The sequence below is a fragment of the Narcine bancroftii genome, chromosome 4 (assembly GCF_036971445.1).
Source record: "Narcine bancroftii isolate sNarBan1 chromosome 4, sNarBan1.hap1, whole genome shotgun sequence".
NCBI classification, from domain to species: Eukaryota; Metazoa; Chordata; class Chondrichthyes; order Torpediniformes; family Narcinidae; genus Narcine; species Narcine bancroftii.
The window spans coordinates 250,311,171-250,332,562 of record NC_091472.1 but is presented as its reverse complement, the minus strand read 5'-3'; the positions used below and the strand labels follow the sequence as shown (position 1 = coordinate 250,332,562).

At 39.7% G+C, this 21,392-nt stretch overlaps 1 protein-coding gene across 12 annotated transcripts in view; it reads left to right on the top strand.

Annotated features, from left to right (window-relative positions):
* LOC138761844 (PMS1 protein homolog 1-like) overlaps window positions 1–21,392 on the top strand; it is a 105,620-nt gene that overhangs the window by 36,199 nt on the left and 48,029 nt on the right. For 11 of the 12 annotated variants that reach the window (XM_069934701.1, XM_069934700.1, XM_069934705.1 and 8 more), the window contains 4 exons: window positions 1,045–1,201; window positions 5,932–6,114; window positions 10,971–11,073; window positions 12,763–12,926. In XM_069934701.1, coding sequence (XP_069790802.1) covers window positions 1,070–1,201; window positions 5,932–6,114; window positions 10,971–11,073; window positions 12,763–12,926 — 582 coding nt within the window. In that variant the 5' untranslated portion in view covers window positions 1,045–1,069. Of the gene's footprint in view, window positions 1–1,044; window positions 1,202–5,931; window positions 6,115–10,970; window positions 11,074–11,404; window positions 12,603–12,762; window positions 12,927–21,392 lie in introns of those variants that run through there. The other variant, XM_069934708.1, reaches the window with a different exon arrangement.

The window sequence follows — 21,392 nt, the reverse complement described above, 5'->3', positions numbered from 1 at the left end:
GTGAATGGTAGAACTCTGGAGAGTGTTGTAGAACAAAGAGAATTTGGGGGACAGGCCCATGATTCTGTGTTACTGGTCAAGAAGGTGATGAAGTGATTAGGGCATTGAGTATAGGAGCAGGGATGCCGTGTTATAACTATACAAGACAGTAAGACCACATTTGAGCATTGTTTGCAATTTTTGTCACCCAGCTACAGGGAAAAATATCATTAGGCTGGAAAGTTGCAAAAAAGGTTGACAAGAATGTTAAAGGAAGTGGGAGTTTGAATTATAAGGAGAGGCTGGGACTTTTTTCACTGAAGCACAGGAGGCTGAGAAGGTACATGCAAAGGTTTTTTAAAATGAGGGGCATATATATAAGATAAACAGTCTGCCTTTTCCCCTCATGTGGGGAATTTACAACTAGAGGGCATGTATTTGACATTTAAAAGAAATGTCACCCTTCACACAGAAGTGTTGTATGGACCAAGCTGCCAGAGGAAGTGGTAGAAGTGGGGACGATTGTAATTCAAAAGTCATTTAGATGGGTACAAAGATGGGAATAATTTAGAGGGATAAGGGGCAAATGCAGGCTCCCTTGGTTGGCATGAAGGGCCAGTTCCTGTACTAGAACTCTAAAGCTAATGACAACAGTAATCAGAAGGAGTTGAATGTCAAGAGTTTTCTACTGTGAGGATTCTGGAGGCTAGATCACTAGAACCTAAGGAACATCTACAAATTTTTTGAAAGATCAGGTAATGTTGAGGGCCATATAGGATTGGCGTAGAAGAGTTGAAGCCTGGCAAAGAACAGCCAAGATCATACTGAATGATAACGTCTGCTTGAGGAGCCTGGTAGTTTTCCTGCTCCTATTTACCCATTTGGTTTTGATCCATCTAATGTAAGGTCAATTGAGTCACTGTGGATTATAAATCATTCTTCAGGCATTATTACTTTTTACTGTTTTTTTCTTTTTTATTACATGTTACTGTTGCATGTTAAAATGTTCCCATTAGTAATTAGAGCAAGAGATTAATTTCTTGTAACTGATGTACCTTGTTACAGGCATATATTCGTCCACTAAGTCATCATGCAGCAGTTACCACCCAGCACCATTAGACTTCTTTCAAGCTCTCAGTCAATATCCTCGGTTGTTAATGTTGTGAAAGAACTCGTGGAAAATTCCTTGGATGCAAATGCAACAAGCATTGAAGTCAGATTAGTAAGTGTCATATTGTTATTTTCCTTGCCATCATTTGTAGTTATAAATAATAATTTCGACTTACAAAGGATCTTTAATACAACAAAACATCCTAAAGCATTTGTAGTGAGATTAGTAAAAATAGATGCTAAGCCACATAAGCTGAAGACAGGCTGGATGTCTATAAGATCAAGCATCATCTTGTAGGAGGAAAAGAGTCATTGGGAGGTTTACAGAAGTATGTTTTGAGCCCATGCTTTGGAAACCAAAGACAGTACTACAAATAGTGCAGAAATAAATTTGTGTATGAACAAATATTTTGGAAGGTTATTAAGCTGGAGAAAATGGCAACGAGAGGGAGCGTATGAGTGCGTGAATGGATTTGGAATTGATAAAGATGCTGTTCAGTTAGGATTTGACACTGATGCACTGCATTTGCTGCAACTTTGATCAGTGGCACCAGAGCTGTGGTCGGCCTCAAATTTATGTAGAATAGAACAAGAGAGACTGGCCAGAACTGTATTAAAATTATCAAGGGCAGAGGTAGATGGTCATAAGTTTGACAAACTGCCACAAGTTCTTTGAGAATGTTGGCAGCCAGTGACATAAAAGACCCCATCATCCTGGTCACAACTCTACTCACTGCTACTTTGGGGCAGAAGATACAAAAGCTGGAAGACCAGTAGTTCTAGGTTCAAGAACTTTTTTTTCCAACTGCTATCACGCTCTTGAACTCCTCCTTATTACACTAATTGTGGACTGCTCTGACACCACAAAAAAAACTGGCTGCACTATTTCACAGTCATTTTTTTAAAACATATTTATTGTCTCTTTTTAATTCATTTGGCCAGAATTAACATGTACCTAACCAAAGTTCTGGACCTGCTGCAATTAGCCTATCATCACAATCTCTCCACAGCAGATGTAATATCGCTGGATCACCTTGAAAATAGCAATTCTTCATCGACTACAGCTTGGCCTTCAATACCGTTATTCCCTCAGTGCTGATCAAGAAGCTACAAAATCTGGGCCTCTGTACCCCCGCCCCCCATGCAACTGGATCCTTGACTTTCTCATTGGAAGACCACAGTCAGTACAGCCAATCAGAATGCTCTCCACAGTACACCCATAGAAGTTTTCAATAGTTTTCAGTGCCATACTGAATTTCCTCAGATACCTCACAAAGTATAGCTGCTGGCAAGCCTTCTTTGTGATTGTATCAATGTGGAGACTCCATGACAGATCCTCGGAGACGTTGACCAGTAATTTGAAGTTCTTGATCCTCTCCAATACTGAGCCCTCAATGAGGACTGAGTCATGTCCCCTGACTTCTTCCTGAAGTCGACAATCATCTTGTTAGATTTGCTGACGTTGAGCACAAGGTTGTTGTCGTTACACCATTCAACGAGCTGATCTATATCCCTCCTCTACGCTTCCTCATTGCCGTTTGTGATTCTGCCGAAAACTGTGGTACACCTGTATTTATACAGATTCCTGAATAATCAATAATTTTATAAACCAAAGACGCTGCCTTACTTTTCGTGCACTATTATTTTAATTTTTTTTACATAATGATGTTGTAAGAATTTCATGACTTGCTCATGACAATGAGCAAAAACAAACAATCGTTTGTTTTTGGAGGGGATTGTTTTTCTTTAGATGGTAGGGTTGATGACATAATATCTGAAGGTGTAGGGGTAGTTTATAACATTAACTAATGTGGTATCAGATGTTGAGTAGTCAGTAAATTATTCGTTTCCAATATTATTTTGGATTGAAGGTGAGGTTCGTTCAATATAAGAGAAATTTGCAAGTTAAGGACTTAGGGCCAGGGAAGAATCCTGGAAGTTTGAACCGATGGCTGAAGAGAAGAATGGGATGCATCATAGGCAGTAGGCCTAGATGGTTATAATTCTACTGACAAAATGTCCATGAGCTCCTCATCCATGTTATTGGAGAGGATTAAAAAGTATACAAGGGGTTAAAGAAAATAATTACTTTTATGTTCCAGAATAATATAGGCAAAATGAGCCATGCTGTTGCATTATTTAAAAATAAAAGGAGGAATCTTCAATGTGACCTCCCCAACTGCTCCTGTGAGGGGTTAATTCTCATCACTATCCATTTTAAATTAGAAGATACTGTGAACTCACGGGGTCACCTCTTGGAACAACACTGACTTACCGCAGCTTACAAACAAATAAAGAATCCACTCACTCACTTCTTTCAGCACACCATAGAGTCGACTTTCTTTAATTATTCACAACATTGCATTCTTCAACTCCCCAAACACCACCCAGCCAAACTCCTCTAACCTTCTCATTGGCTCACTGCCACATGGGTGATCCTGACGCTCTCACTCTCTTCCTCCTGCATCTGAGATCCATCACCCGTATACTGACGCTTAACACAACCGTGCATGTGTGCTATTACTCACACATGCTGCATTGCTTATCATCATTGACTGGCCCTTCTCCCGATACAGTTAAGTGTGTGACTGCGACAGACTTCTGGAGGACGATGGAGCTCATTCCCCAGTCCTGAGGCGGAAGTAGTGAACAGTTTAAGTTCTTAGATATAAACGTCACTAGTGACTTGTCCTGGTCCACCCATAATGACGCAATGGCCAAAAAAATTGCATCTGTGCCTCTACCTTCATAGAAGCTTGAAGAAATTTGGCACATCACCAGTATCCCTTAACAATTTCCACAGGTTCATCATTGAGCGTACAGGAATTTCCCTGCCCAAGACAGCAAGAACCTGGCTCTGTCCATCATACACACCCTACTCCTCTCCATTGACTCCATCTATAATTGCTGCTGCCTTGGAAAAGCAGAAAACATACAATAGAAGTCAAAACTCTGGATACTAGAAATCCAGGCCACCTGAGAATCCAGACTTTTTGAAAACTCTCAAACTTTTTCTATTTGGTGGGCTTTTGTGGGTGTGCGTGCACACGTAAGTGCCATAGATGCACAGAGGGTGGTAACAAGCAACATGCTTGTTGACTTTATTTTTATTTAAAATTGATCATTTTGATAAATGAAGCATGCTATATTTGCTAATGAATAAACTATCAACATTTACCTGTTCATCTCTTCTTTATTCCTCCTTAAATTTGAATTTTAAAAGTATTGCAAGACAATCCAGAAAGTACAAGCACTGAATCCCTGAGCTGTGCAGATTTTAGGACTTCTCTGTATTAAAATACTCATCCCACCCCAGCCACACTTGCTTCAACTCCTTCCTATCAGGAAAAAGATTCATAAGTATGAGATCATGCACATCCAAATTCAAGGACACTTTTTTTTCTGCCATTATACCTCAAAAATAGTAAAATTATGTTGCCTCTGCTCTACCAACCGATCATTCTCTAACTCTGCACTTTTGTACTGTGCTATCTGTTAACAAAGCAGCCTCTATCACTGTATTTTCAATACATATGATAATAAACTTGGGATACAACACTTTTTGAAAGATCCTTGGATTCTGGTACTTCCTTGCCATGAAAAAACTTCGAAAAATGTGTTTGTTTTGGTTCCTTTTAGATTAGCTGCACATTAATGCTGGGTGTATTGGCCTTGGAGAGGATGCTGATGTTGAATCACTGACGCTGCTTGTGGATTTGAAAGATTTGTAGAGGTAGCATAGAAGGCATACCTCCAGGCCTTTGACATGCAACTTATAGATGCTACTTACAGAGGTGTACAAGGCTGCCTGAACATTGGGTTAAGTCTGAGCTACTTGAGTAATTTAATTCCTTTGGTAATCCAAGGCTTTGCTGGCAATGGAGAAAATGGTGAATTTGATCATCAGTATCTACCTTCATTGAAAGGTGCCTACCAAAATGTTCAAAGTGGTCACATTGTCAACCTTTATTGCAGAGGGGCTGTGTTTTACGGTAGAGGAAAGTTGGTGGTGGACCTTGGTTTTACAGATGTTAAGTGTAAGGCTCATTTTCTTGTGTGCCTCAGTGAACATGTGATGAAGGTCTGGAGCTCATCCACTGAGCTGTACGTATGCAGTTAGCTGTGTACTGCAGCTCTCAGTGAATTTGGAGTGGCTTTTGTTTCAAGAGTAGTGGCAGTATAAATTAAGCAGCTTCCTATTAACCTTGTGGTTTAGCTCTACGCCAGTGGAACCCTGTGGAGGTGAGATGCAGTACTGCAGCAAGAGAGGTCAGTAAATATTTTGGGATGAATGTGTAACCTTGCCTGGTCCCCTTTCTGGTCTGAAATTGGGTCTGTGGTGGGCCATTGGTTAAGATCATAGCTTGGGTGCTGTCGTATAGCAGAGATAGGATAGAGACAAATTTCTGAAGGTAGCTGAAAAGATGCCTCACAGTCCATCTTGACTGAAGGAGACAGTGACCTGAGAGATCAAAGTGTAGTGATGAGGCTGCTCTGTACCTTTTCCTGGAATTGATGCCCACTGTCTATTGTGCCGCTGGAAGGAAGGGATCCATATGGTCATTTGGGGAACCCCGCTATTGTTGCCACAGTCTGATTTGTCTCCTTTCTTGGATATGGTTCCCAGTGTGGTGAATGTGAGGCCCTCTGGCAGGTGGTTCTCTTCCTTGATGTGAGAGCTGAAGCTGTGGATTTATGACAAGGGATTTTGTGTCCAATCTATCCTGCAACATTCTGAATCACAGTGCATCTTGTCAACATTACAAGCACCTCCACTTTTGATCTAATGAAATGTTTGCTCATTGGATACTTTCTAACAAAGGCTCTTTGTGTCTGAAATAGGAAAACAATGGTTTTGACAAGATTGAAGTGAGAGATAATGGTGATGGAATCAAAACTGTTGATGCCCCTGTCATGGGACTGAAAAATTACACATCCAAAATTACTCATCACGAAGACCTGGAAGCTCTGGGAACGTATGGATTTCGTGGTGAAGCTTTGTCCTCTATCTGTGCTGTGTCTGAGGTAAAAGATGAATATTTACCAAACATTTTTAAGCCACCACATTCACATTGCTCGGACAGTTATTGAGTATTATTAGGTCAATAGAAATAAAATGTGAAGAAAACACCTGGATTTCTGTAAGGTGTAAGTGAAGATTCACAGGTTAACTGTAAGGAGTTGAGTAATATGAAAGAACATACACAGGCACATTGCAGCATAACCATTCCTCATGCCCATTTTGATCACATTAGAGAAACAAAGCAGTTGATCTTTGCTCTGGAAATGTTAAGAATCCGCCAATTTGAGCATGGAGCCACGGAGTCAGAGTTATACTGCAGGGAAACAGGCTATTTGGCTGACCATTTCCCAGCACGTCTTGTAGCCTTCAATGCTGAGTTGATTCAAGTGTTCATCTAGACATACCTTAACTGCTGATCTACTTCCACCACACTTTGGTAGTGAACTCCAGGTACTTGCCATTCTCATCAGATGTTCTTTAAACCTCTTTCCCCTTATCCTAAATGAGACTCTTATAGTTTTATTGACCTCTAATTGGAAAGGTAATTCGTGAATCAGGATGCTGATCATGATCCGGAATGTTCACCACAGCAATGGAACACAGCACGTGTTTGAGGATGATCACAAGTAAAAGCCCTCACCCCATTAACATGTCCAAGGAAATCCTGGTTAAACAGCGGCACGGTTACCATAGAGATTAGAGCAACCCAATTAAGATTCAAGTTATCTTTATTGTCATATAATAGTACAGAATATGCAATTTTTTGTTTGTTTATTTAATATTTCAATGTAAACTACTACAATAAAAATATATACATTCATCATTAAAATATATAGTGACATTTTTTCCCCTTTTTCCTCCCACCCCATAACATGAAGTAAAAGTAAAAGAAAAAACAAAAATAAATGAACAATAAAAGAATACAGAATATGCAATATTACATGAATTATTTTTTGCCTGCCATAAGGTAGACAAAGAATTGCTATTAGTGTCGCCTGGTATCCCTTACTGTAGGATAGAAAGAGAAGTAAAAGAGAATCCCTTCCGAATCACTGAGTGTCCATGGATTCGCCTCGAGCACTCCCACAGCTTCTGCAGCTGCACAGATCCCTGTTCAATTCTCAGAAACCCGAGCTCCAGATCCAAACCATCAACTTGATCAGGAAGACTTCACCATCTGAGGCCCATTGGGAGCCCTTCTTGCCTTCAGCGCTCTCTTGAATCTTGGCTCCAGTACCTGGTTCCCATAGGCGAAACTCCAGCAGCCCGCAGCCCGTGTGGGTCGCCTGCAGCCTGTGTAGGTCTCTCAGCTGCTGAGCCCCTCATTGGTCCACTGCCATGGTCACCATCCTGTAGGATCGGCTTCTCTGACCTTACAGCACCAACAACCCAGGTTAGAATCTGGCACTATCGAAAAGGAGTTTGTGCATTCTCCCTCTGTCTGCATGGGTTTCCTCCAGATGCTCTGGGTTTTTCCTACATTCCAAAGATGTATGGGGTTAGTAGTTTAATTGGTTACGTGGCTATAACTGAGGGCGTGAAGCAAGGCTGCGTTCTCGCACCAACCCTTTTTTCAATCTTCTTCAGCATGATACTGAAACAAGCCATGAAAGACCTCAACAATGAAGACGCTGTTTACATCCGGTACCGCACGGATGGCAGTCTCTTCAATCTGAGGCGCCTGCAAGCTCACTCCAAGACACAAGAGCAACTCGTCCGTGAACTACTCCTTGCAGACGATGCCACTTTAGTTGCCCATTCAGAGCCAGCTTTTCAGCGCTTGACGTTCTGTTTTGCGGAAACTGCCAAAATGTTTGGCCTGGAAGTCAGCCTGAAGAAAACTGAGGTCCTCCATCAGCCAACTCTCCACCATGACTACCAGTCCCCCCACATCTCCATCGGGCACACAAAACTCAAAACGGTCAACCAGTTTACCTATCTCGACTGCACGATTTCATCGGATGCAAGGATCATCAACGAGATAGACAACAGGCTTGCCAAGGCAAATAGCGCCTTTGGAAGACTAAACAAAAGAGTCTGGAAAAACAACCAACTGAAAAACCTCACAAAGATTAGCGTATACAGAGCCGTTGTCATACCCACACTCCTGTTCGGCTCCGAACCATGGGTCCTCTACCGGCATCACCTACGGCTCCTAGAACGCTTCCACCAGCGTTGTCTCCGCTTCATCCACAACATTCATTGGAGCGACTTCATCACCAACATCGAAGTACTCGAGATGGCAGAGGCCGACAGCATTGAATCCATGCTGCTGAAGATCCAACTGCGCTGGGTAGGTCACATCTCCAGAATGGAGGACCATCACCTTCCCAAGATCGTGTTATATGGCGAGCTCTCCACTGGCCACCGAGACAGAGGTGCACCAAAGAAGAGGTACAAGGACTGCCTAAAGAAATCTCTTGGTGCATGCCACATTGACCACCACCAGTGGGCTGATATCGCCTCAAACCGTGCATCTTGGCGCCTCACAGTTCGGCGGGCAGCAACCTCCTTTGAAGAAGACCGCAGAGCCCACCTCACTGACAAAAGACAAAGGAGGAAAAACCCAACACCCAACCCCAACCCACCAATTTTCTCTTGCAACCGCTGCAACTGTGTCTGCCTGTCCCTCATTGGACTTGTCAGCCACAAACGAGCCTGCAGCTGACTTGGACATTACCCCTCCATAAATCTTTGTCCGCGAAGCCAAGCCAAAGAAGAAGAAAGAAAAAAAGGATATATTTGCTGACATGAGCTTGTGGGCTGGTCGGGCCTGTTACCGTGCTGCATCTCTCAATTAAAACTAAATTTAAAAATTAAACAGCTATCTCTCTTCTCCTCCCCCCACCTCCCACCCCACCCCCCAAGATCTCCAAGCATTGGTGGAGTTTGGGCGGTGGTACTGGTCTCCTGGAGTTATGATCATTCACTCAACTTCTGTAATGGCATTGCAAAATGTACAGATGCACTGAAATCCTTTCATGGTGCAGCCACTCCAAAAATAACAATTGGAGCATTAAATTAAAAGGAGATAATGCAAAAGATGGAAAGATAAATATTCACCATTACTAGGGCTTTTCTTACTTGAGCGATGGAAGGGAGAGGTCTTAGATGGTGAAGAGTCTTAGATGACCAAATGCTTTGCAATCAAGAATGCAGTTCTCAGTGCTGTTGCCTATGTAAAATGTGACAGTCAACTTGTGTGCAGTGAGCTTCTGCAAATAGGATTCTAGTAATTAGATGATCTATAAGGGTGATAGTGTAGAGATCAGTATTGTTCAGGGGACCAAGAATAAACTATCTGCTTTTCCTAAGAGTCATAGGATCTTTTACGATCACAAGAGGGCAGAATGGTCCTTGGTTTAATATGTTGCACCCTGCCTTGGTTCTCTACTGGATTATGAATGGGATCTGACTCAGGCAAGAATCTTATCAACTGAAGGACTGCTGACACTGTAAATATAGTTCCTGATCAGCATGTGCAAGCTTCTACATGTAATTTCAGATGGTTGAAGATTTATGGAATAATCAAGGAAATCTGGCAACAATTAATGTCATATGAGAGCTCGTAGCAGTTTACAGCAGTATTTTTTTTAAATTCTGCAGTATTTGGAAATAATGAAGGATTCAGGTTCAAGATTCTTTTTATTGTCACGTAATAATACATCAAAAAGTAACATACATGATATAATTTAACTTTTTTCTGCCATAAACCTGGCATCCCTAACAGGAGAAAGAGAAGCAATAGAGTCCCTTCAGAGTCACTGAGTATCTGTGGATTTGCCTCCATTGCTCCTGTTGCTTCTGCAGGAGCATAGACTTCCATTTGAATTTTTGGCAACCTGATCTCAGATCCAAATCTCCAATAAGATCAGGAAGCCTTCAGTGGCCTAGGCCCTTCGGGAGCTCTTCTTGTCCTCGGCACTCTCGAAACCCAGCTCCGATGCTTGGTTCCCATGGTCCAGTCTCCATTAGCCTGCGGTCACCGTGAGTCCCTCAGCCACTAAGAGAGATCCTCACTGATCCACTGGCATGATCACCGTCCTGTGAGGTGTAAGTGAAGATCCACAGGCTACCGGTAAGAACTCGTCTCTGCTTCTCCTCAATGGGGAGGGTGCTATCTCCATTTCTGGTGCTCTGCACCAGTCCACAGCACCTTGGAGTCTGCAACCTCTTGTGGCTGCTGCCAAGTGCAGACACCACTATCTTAGGGACAGACCCATGGTTGCAGGGTCCTAATGCTGGCAGCTAACCCATTTGAAGCCTGTATGGAGCCGCTAGCATTAGAACCAGGCAGTTGAACCCTTCGGAGCAGCACTAGTGGATCCATGCTAGCGTCAGTGCAACCATTACTGCAGACCTGGTAGTGCTGCCATTTTAAACAAGCAGATCAGCCAAAGAAGGTAAGAGATTAAAAATGTTTAGATATTTCTGTCCATTCCCACTTCTAGTTTTCAGCCTATAAAGATGCAAACCCCAGATGGAGCACATTCCCAGAGGAACCCATGATTTTGTGGACCACATGTTTGCTCATGCTGTCAACAGCCAGCTCATGCTGGTGATGTTTGACGTTACTCCTGCATTTTATTTGGACTAAATTATTCTTCAGTGGGTTTGGACAATAAGTGTAGGTTAATTGCTTGACTGAGACCAATTGATTAAGCGCACAGCAGGTGCGTTTAATCACTTTAGTGATTAGGATGAGATTGCTGGCTGATTTAAATCAGCTGTCAATCCTTTCTTGGAGCAGGATTTCAGCGCATGATCGAAATGGTTTTTTAATGGAGCATTGAATCATGACTGTCTTCTGGTAGAGGTTTTGTTGCATCAAATGCTATTTGGATCCACTTTTCCACAGGTTATTGTCACCACCAAGACCAGTGCTGATGAAGTGAGTTTACAGTATACACTGGACGGTGCTGGGCATATCATTTCACAGAAGCCTTCTCACATGGGACAAGGTATTCTATTTACATTGAGGTTGTGAGCACGTGTGTGTCTGTTCATGCCAGGTATTCAAGGGTTGAGATTACAACAATGGATCTTCAAACTTTGTGATTAAAAATTAAAGTGAGCAGGGAATTAATTAATTAGTAATAGAGATATCCCAAACTAAATGTCTAATTTTTTAAAAATTTGAACAAGAGAAATCAAAGTTTTAATTGGAGTGTATCGATTTATGATTGGATTTCATAATTATCAATTATATTGACATTCAGGATATTTTAGAAATAGTTTGCATTTTCTAAGAACTATGACAATCTTGGAGTATTCTAAGATCCTTTAAATTATGCACATTACAATGGAAAAATTTGATAAATTTGCATTCTAAGGTACCAGAAAATGAAGATGTCCAGTTAATCTGCTGCAATGATTGATTATTCAAATAAAATCAATGTCCAGGACCTGGGAAGATCTCCCTCAATCTTATTTTTCATCCTTTTTACCTTCTAGAGAGTCCAGTCCTGTCTGACAATGCAGCACTCTCCCTCTGCTTACAAGCCTAAATAGTGTGATCATAGCTCAGGGGCATAATGACCTTCTGATCTGTTTTGCTAGTTCTGATTCAACACTAATGTAAACATGTTGGGTATTGAAAAGTGGCACAGCAATTGTGGGAAAATGATAAAAGGAATTAATAGGCTAGTTACTCCTAAACTTGAAAGTGTTCTCTATGGCCAATTTTGAAATGGATTTTGAACATTTCAATTTTGTTTTGTTGCCTTTTTCGGTTTTTGTGTGAGTCATTTGAAAAATCGTCATTTTATGACAGCTATGTTGTCACTTCCCACTTCTATCACTAGATGGAGCATCACAAAATCCAGAAGGTCCGGATGGCCATTCAAGTTTCTGTAGGATCACACATCAACCGAGGATTATTCAATTTGTTCTTAGTCCATTGGAGATCCAATAGTTCAAGAATTTTTTTTAATGTCATCATTCCTATGGTATTTCTACAGAAGATAAACATTGAAAGTTCATAAATTGCATGGTTTCTTAGCCAGAATACATTTTGGATTTTGCAGAGAAGATTTGACAATCATTTAAACATAGCCTTAAATTGTTTGATTTTCTCTATAGCTAAAGTTAAGTAACTCAGAATATTTTTCCACAGCATCTTCTTTCAATTCCTAAAGGTGAACTCCCAAAGATGGTATAAATTATGCTTTGGGTATGTTTGGAATTAACTCTGTTTTAATAATCCATTTCCTTTCACAGATTCCATTTCACAATTTCTTCTGCTTCCGTGCACTAATCTTTTTTCAAAGAACTCTTAGATGTCAAATATGACTTGTATTTTACAAATATCTGTTCTCTGTCCTCAGCTTACATATTTTAAATGAGTATTAAATTTATCCAATATTGTGGCCTATCAATGTTTTGTTCACCACTGCCGTCTCATATCATGATTTTCTTGTTTTTTTAAGCAAGGGTGCAGATAATGCAGAGGATTTCTATTAGTTCCCATGTAACTTCCCTCAGAATAAAGGTAATCAGTTTCTTATTGATTCATAAGTCACATTATCCTCATTAATAAATATACTTGCTCTCCTCAGAATTGGACAGGTTTAAGGGTCAAGTCATTTGAAATATTTGCCCTCTCCCCACTATTGTTTCTTGTTAATTTCAATTTACTGTCCCTTCCATAGGAACAACTGTGACTGCGCTTAAACTTTTTAAGAATATTCCCGTGAGAAAGCAGTTTTACTCAACTGTCAAAAAATGCAAAGATGAGCTGAAAAAAGTTCATGACCTCCTAATGGCATATGGCATAATAAAACCAGATATTAGATTTATTTTCACACACAATAAGGTAAGAAAAAAATTTATACATTTAAATTTATTGGAGCATCTCAACTTGATCATGGTATTCAGTGATTTTAATTAGTAAAATATTTGGTTCTATGGTGGAAATTTGTGAAATTCAAAATTTAATTTTTTTTCTTTTGTTTCTCCCAATTTTCTTTGAACTTGATATGCTGCACATTTTGGAAGATATTTGCTCAAATATTTCGAGGTTAAAGCATAGTCTCTGTACATAATAATTTAAGTTGGTGCATATTTTTTTTAATGGGTCCTTTCAGATTCTGGCATGGCCACAACGTCACGAGTCTTCCATTTGTGTTAACTTGCGGACTCTTGGTCTAAATTGTAACTTGTTCACAGCTTTGGGGCTAGTTTTGTTGTCTGCTCTTGTTCATTTGTAATATACTCCTCTTGTTAGCCACCTCTGATAAATTGAGTTGGACCCAAGCTTTGTTGTTACTGCGAAAACCAGATGGATTTTTGCCTTTTCCTCGTTTGTGCTAATTCTTTCCATTGTCATTTGTTTATATTGTTTGTAAAATGAGCGGAATTAAGGAATAAGGATATTGATAATGACTCCTTTGCTGGCATGTGGACCAGAATTTTTTGGTTTAAATATTGCAATCATATTGGCTGTGATTATAGAAGCTGTCTATCTATGTTATCCTGCATGAATTGGAAAAGGTCTGTTCATCTCTTGTCCTTACGATTATGCTACAAAGTATGTACTGTAATAATTCACCAGATATTCAAAGAGCCAGATTTAAAGAGCAACATTTAAGAGCTTTTGTAGTTGTGTTTAAATGTTGAGCAATGCAATATGATGTTTGCAGAGGCCACAGAGTTTCTGTTTGTTTTGTTCTTGGCTGGTTTGCCATGAAGATGGTTTGGAGAGAGTTTGGCAATCCAAAATGATTTTTTGTCGTTTGGGGTACTTGCTGGTGAGTGGAGGTTCGTAGATGTTGAGGCACAGTTTATTGTTTGACTGTGCCCTTTTTCTGTTTTTTATGGGCACATCCTCAGGTCATGGGTTCTTACTAAAAAATATTCAAGTAATGTTGTTTGCATTTTTGTTTTAACGTCCAATTAGATACCGGTAGTCCTAGACTTCTGACCTACGTGAGTTACGTCCATCCGCACACACAACCAATTTTTTTTTTTAAAAAACCTCTACGCATATGCATGTACTATATAGGGCCATGTGCACCATTGCCATTCAGTAGATGCACAAAAAAAATGGCAAATGAGGAAAAACTTATCCCTTTTTGATAGAGCTGCTAAGAGACCGAGGAAAACCATAACTTTGCAGGTAAAAATCTTGAATGAGGAGGATGTGTTTGACAAGATTGGAGAGAATATTGGTAGTTGACATTGAAGATGTGGAAGAGTTATTGGATTTTGAATCAAAGAAATTGACCAATGAGGACAACTTCGAATTAGAAGAAAAATCCATTGCAGAGGTGGAAAAGAGGAAAGAGAGAGAATGAAGAACCACAGAAGATCTTCACCAGAATGTTGAAAGATTTGCCAAGATTGATCACCAAATTGAGGGCACTTTAAGTTCTTATTATCAAATTTATGATTGGGGGGGAAAAAAATATAGTGCAAACGAAATTAAGCATGTTCTTTTAAATATCCTTCTTCAAACCCCTGCCCATTGACCCATGAAAGGTGGTGAGGAGCCACAGCCAAGTAGCAGTACAAGTGCAGTGATAGGATCAAATTCAGATGAAGAGACTTCTGATTAAAGTTGAAATGTTGACAATCTTTATTAAAACCATAGGTATTGTACAGTACAGAATTACTACAGTATTAAAAGTACTGTATATGTTGAGATTCTTTATTAATTACTTGAAGTTCATATGTTGTATATCTTTATTAAAGGTTCTGAAATACGTGTTGAGAATCATCATTTAAAGGTTCATTTGTTGAAAACATTTTTGAAAAATTGTCTCAGGACCTGGTTTGGACTTGTGACCAATTTGAGTTATGACCAATCCTCCAGTCCCAATTACGGTCATATGTCCAACTTATGTGAAGTCTCCACGCTTTCAGTCAAACTGTATCACAGATGAATTTATCCAAATTAAATGTCATGTCTTTCCATTCTTTGTGAAATTTAATTTTGGCAAGTACGTTGTTTCACTGGGTTGAACAGCTGCTTTTAGTGCTTTGATTTAGAGAATTGTACAAATTTGTTGGTGCAATTTCTTGAGTTGTGACCATTGAGGTTTCTGGTTTTCCTGGCCAGAATAAGTCGAATGCTCATGAAACCCAATCACTATGCAAGTTGTGAACAAATCTGTTGCCTTTTGCTGCTTGCTTTCAAAAAGATGTTGGATGTGGAAGAGTGTGATCTGAGTATGATGGAAACATTGCTAATGTTTTGACATCTGTAAAGGTGCTTTTTTTCTTTTTAATTTTGTTTAGACATAGAGCAAGGTAACAAGCCATTTTGACCCACATGTCCGTGCCACACAATTAACCTACAACCCCCACTATATTTTGAATGGTGTGAGGAAACCAGAGCCCCTGGGGAAAATTCGTGCAGCACGGGAAGAACATCACTCTTTACAGACAGCACAGGATTCGAATCCTGGTCCCAATCATTGACACTGTAAATGCATCGCGCAAACTGCTCTATACCAAACATTTCAGTAGGGATGAAAACCCTTCCTGGAATCACAATGCAATTAAATATAATGTGGTCAAGAAAGAATGGTTTACACCACACATGTCAAACTCTGGCCCGCGAGCCAAATGTAATTATTGGCCTGCAAGATCATATTAAATATATATTAGAGTTGGCCCGCTGGCCGCCACGCCAGTATAGCGCATGCACACTGAAGGTGAAAATGAAGACGCCGGAGGTGTGGAGGGATCTCCGAGTCCCGAATCCCGGGGATTGGAGCGCCGCACTCAGCCCGCCCGGCTCCCGGACACACAGACGCGGCTGGAGTTGGGGACCATCCTCGCTGGGTCTGCGCTTCAGCGGCGGCGCCGGACCGAACGTCTCGTTGGCGATGCCTCACTCCGTGTGCAGCGGACCCTGCCTCCCGCTCCTTTTGTTGGAGACGAGCCCGGCGCCGTGAGATCACAGTTTAATCCCTCTCCAACCATGGGAGGGGGGTGGGAGCAACGCGCTCTTCTCAGCCAATTCCTCCACCGCCCCGGACGCCGGCGTTTCAACGGGGGTTCGGGTGCCTTCGTCAGGCGACCGACCTGTTGGTCCAAGACAAGGGGAGAGCGTACAAGCTCCACACAGACAGCACCTGAACTCGGATGAACGTGGAGCTGCGACCCCACATTCCACATCAGGACTGTGTGTAAGATTGGGAGCAATGAGACGGAAGCTTATTTTGTTCCTGTGATTTAAGCCTTTCTTGGGGGGTGGGGTCCTTCTCTGACCACTTGCCTAACAATTAACCTAATCAGATGTGGAGTTACCACAATACAACAGTTCTCAACCTTTTTCTTTCCACTCGCGTCCCTGTGCCATTGCTCTGTGATTAGTAAGGGATTGCTTAAGGTGGTCTGGGTGGAAAGAAAAAGTTTGAAGACCACTGCTTTAATCATCCCTCATTGACTCGTCATGTGCACGGTTTCAGAACGCTAAAGGAAATGGGCCAATGACAATGAAAGAGTTTATCCAAAACTATTATTAAACATTTATTTTAATAAGAAAATGTTTAATATTACATATGTTGAAAGAAGAGATAACATGCAGATGTTATTGAAAATTTTCAATAAATATTTAGTTCGGCCCTCGACTTAGTCCAAGTTTTTAATTTTGGCCCTCCGTGAATTTGAGTTTGACACCCCTGGTTTACACTCTTTAGAGCAAGAATTTGATCAGCAGATACTTAAAGAGGCTTTCCTTAAGTTTGCTCAATTTTATTCATAAATCACTATCTTTAGTTTGTTGACATTCCATACAAATCATTTCATGAAGCAGTTAATTTAGTTTTGACAATTAGTTTTTAAGGAGCTCTGCTGCCAAGAGATTGTTAAAATGCCGGTATTATTTTTGTTGCCAGCAAAGCAATGTAAGAAAAGCTTAGATATTTATCTTGAATCCACCTTCCTGGTTTAGATAAGTGTATTTTAAAAACAAATGTTACAGGGGGTAATTATCTGTGCAATAAATTTATATTTATTTCTGAAAAGCACCTTGCGCAGAAGAATAACCGGTCTAGAAACAGGAATTCTCAGAGCTGTGAATGCTCCATCTACAATGTCTGGGATTGTAGTGGAGAACCCATTAGAGTGCGCTGCCCAGCACTAGGGAATGATATTGGGGGGGCGAGTCAGGACCTGTGGCTGTATACATGATTAGATTCTGTGCAAGGCCTACATCAGATAGGAAGTTGTGGATTTGTATGATGGATTTAGAAGGGCTGAGAAAATCACTAGGGTTTCCCTTTCCTCTAGTGACAACGTTCACCAGGAATATTGCTTAAATAGGCCTCAAAGAATTGAAGATCCTTTCCATCCAGCACACTTTTTTACCCTCACCAACAAGAAGGAAGTACAGGGGCATCAAAATCAGGACTGCCAGGCTGGGAAATGGCTTCTTCCCACAGGCTGTGAAATTGATGAACAGCAACCTGTAACTGAGTAAATCATACCAAAATATTTATTATAAATTATATCTTTGCGTATATATGTTATTATTTTATAGAGGTGCTCCTCAACTTGCAATGGCGTTAAATAGAAAAAAATCATAAGTTGAGAAAGAATACCGCACCTACCAATTTTTTTATTACATTTTGAATACCTTAATTCCACACTGAAAAAGACCATTACTTTCGAGACTGTGTTGCATTGTTGAGCCAGCATTGCAAGAGAGTATGCTGTACAATACTCTCGCGCGATGCTGCCTTCAGTCAGCATCACGAGAGTAGTGTACCGGATATCACAAGCACAGGAACAGATCTGAAATTGAAATTACAGATTTGATCAATCGTAACTTCGAAAAATTGTAAATCGGACTTTTGTAAGTAGGGGAGCACCTGTATTGTGTATGAATAAGTGTGTACCATGATCTGGAGAAAAGCTGTTTCATCAAGATGTATATGTACTGTTCTTATCAGTTCTGCTAGTGGTTCTATAGTTAATGAGAACAGTGAGGGAGATGGTGGACATCCCTGCCTTGTTGATCTGCTTAATTTAAATTGGTTTGATATATATAGATATATAAATATATAGATATTTAAATCCATTTACTGTCACTTGCGCCAATGGTCCCTTATATAATGCTTTAATCCAATTAATATATTTCTCTGGTAGGTTGAATTTTTGTATTACTTTGAATAAATAATTTCATTCTACTCTGTCAAAAGCTTTCTCTGTGTCTAAAGCAACCGCTACTATTGGAGTTTTGTTTCCTTGTACTGCATGGATTAAGTAAATGAATTTACAGATATTGTCCGTTGTTTGTCTTTTTTTAATAAATCCAGTTTGGTCTAGTTTTACTATTTTTGGTACACAGTCGGCCGATCTGTTTGCTAATAGTTTTGCTATTATCTTATAATCTGTGTTAAGTAGAGATATTGGTCTATACGATGCTGGTGTTACTGTAATTACTGTAATTATTGCTGTTTTGCATGAATCTGGAATGTTTTATGTTTTTTCAGTCTGGTTCATTACTTCCAGGAGAGGAGGAATTAATAAGTCTTTAAATGTTTTATAGAATTCTATTGGAAGTCCATCCTCTCCCAGTGTTTTATTGTTCGGTAGTTTTTTAATATCTCCTGTATTTCTTCTATTTCAAATGGTTTTATTAATTTATTTTGCTCTTCTTTGTAATTTTGGTAGTTCAATTTTAGTTAGAAATTCATCTATTTTGTCTTCTTTCCCTTCGTTTTCAGTTTGATATAGTTTATTCATAGAATTCCCTGAAGTTTTCGTTGTTCTCAGTTGGGTTTTCTGTAATTTGTTTGTCCTTTTTCCTTGATGCCAATACCGTTCTTTTAGTTTGTTCTGTCTTAAACTGCCACGCTAGTATTTTGTGCGTTTTTTTTTCCTCCTAGCTCATAATATTTCTGTTTTGTCTTCATTATGTTCTTCTCCACCTTGTATGTTTGTAGTGTTTCATATTTTCTTGTCTGTCAATTCTCTTTTTAGTTGTATCTTCCTTTATTACTAATTCTTTTTCTGTATTTATTTCCCTTTCCAACTGTTCTATTTCTCGATTGTAGTCCTTCTTCATCTTAGTTACATAACTTATTATCTGTCCTCTGATGAATGCTTTCATCGTGTCCCATAGTATAAATTTATTTTTCACTGATTCCATATTTATTTCAAAGTACATTTTAATTTGTCGCTCAATGAATTCTCTAAAGTCCTGTCTTTTAAGTAGCATGGAGTTTAATCTCCATCTATACATTCTTGGTGGGATGTCCTCTAGCTCTATTGCCAATAACAGGGGTGAGTGATCTGATAACAATCTAGCTTTATATTCTGTTTTCTTAACTCTTGAATGTGGGCTAATAACAGGAATAGGTCTATCCTTGAGTATGTTTTATGTCTACCCGAATAATATGAATATTCCTTTTCCTTTGGGTGTTGTTTCCTCCATATATCCAAAAGTTCCATTTCCTGCATCAATTTTAATTATAAATTTGGTTACTTTGTTCTTTCTGTTAGTCTTTTTTCCAGTTTTATCCATGTTTGAGTCCAAATTAAGGTTAAAATCCCCTCCTATTAGTATATTCCCTTGGGTATCTGCGATCTTCAAAAAGATACCTTGCATAAATTTTTGATCTTCTTCATTAGGTGCGCATACATTGAGTAAATTCCAAAATTCTGAATATATCTGACATTTTATCATTACATACCTCCCTGCTGGATCTATTATTTCCTCTTCTATTTTGATTGGTACATTTTTATTGATTAATATAGCTACTCCTCCCTCCTACCAAGTCCATTTTAAGTGAACTTTTACTGAAATACTGTAGGTGGCAGCAACACTGCAGTGCAATCTCTATTTTGAAGGAAAACTTTTACACAAACGATGGAAATTTCAAGAACAAATATTTTACAATTTATAAATTAAGAAATCACATTTCTGGCCTATACAGTGGAGCAAAAGAGAATTTTTGTGGTTATGGTTGATTTTCAATTATGCAAAACTATTTGTGTAGGATAAATGGAAAACATTGATAGAATGATAGAAATCCAAAATTAAAAATCAATTTTCTAAAAGCACCCAGGAAAGGAATTGGTAAAAGCTTATTGATCAGAAGCTTTGAGTCTGTTTCTCTCTCCACAGATTCTGCATGATATGCTGAGTATGATGAGCACTTTCTCTTGCTATTGAGTGTCATAGTCATACAGCATGGAACGTGTCCTTTGGTCCAACGTGTCCATGCCAACCATGTTGTTCTGGGCTGGACCCATTTGCCTGCATTTGGTCTATATGTTCTGTCCCTTTTCTGTCCGTATATCTAACTGCCTTTTGAATGTCGTACCCACATCTGAAGTTCTCTTTGGTAGCTCGTACCAAATGCAGACTCTCTGTTGGGGGGGGGGGGGGGGGGGGGGGGGGGAACTGCCCCTCAGGACCCTCTTGAAATTCTCACCTTGAACCTATGCCCTTTAGTTCTTGAATTGTCTACCCTGGTAAATTGACTGTGCGCATTCATTTTATCCATGACCCTCATGATTTAATAAACCTCTATAAGCTCATCCCTCAATCTCCAGCTTTCTAGGGGGATAAAGACCCAGTCTATCCAACCTCTTTCTAGATTATGTGGTTCCATTTTTTGAATATTGTCATCATTGAATAACAAAATGAAACCTGTTTCTTAGCATGCCTGCAGAGGGTCCCAAATCTCTAAGATTAAAACACCTTGGAAGTCCAGTAAGTTAACAGCTTGTCAGATATGGAGTGAAACACAAGTGAAACTCCAGCAACTGCCTACATTTTGCTCATGCCTTGATGTAGGGCTCAGGCCCGAAATGTTGATTATGTATCTTTATCTTTGCTACATAAATTGTATGTACTGTGTGACTTGCTGAGTTTCTCCATCATTGTTTTTAAAGCATGTCAAATATGTTCACCAGTGAATTTTGCTTTTCCGCAAGAAATTGGTTGGTCTTTATCCAAAGAATGTGGTAATTGCTTGCATAAACTAATGTATTTAAGGGAAAATTAGATAACCACATGAAGAGAAAGGAGTACAAGTCTGTAGTGCCAAGAGTTGAGTGTAACTTCAGAATGTTGATGCTTTTGTGGCATATATACAAAAGCTTACAACATGTGGCCAAAATGGCATATTTCAGTGTTGAAAATACTGTATAATCCAATATAATTAAAGAAAAATAACAATCTATTTTGCAAATTTTTTTAAATTTGAAATTAATGGTAGAATATATCTTGTTCATTTTTTCTTTTCTGCAGTCTTGCACAATCTTGCCTAGATTGTTTGATTAATTTGTTAGAATGCCAGAGCAGTATGCTTCCAGAAGC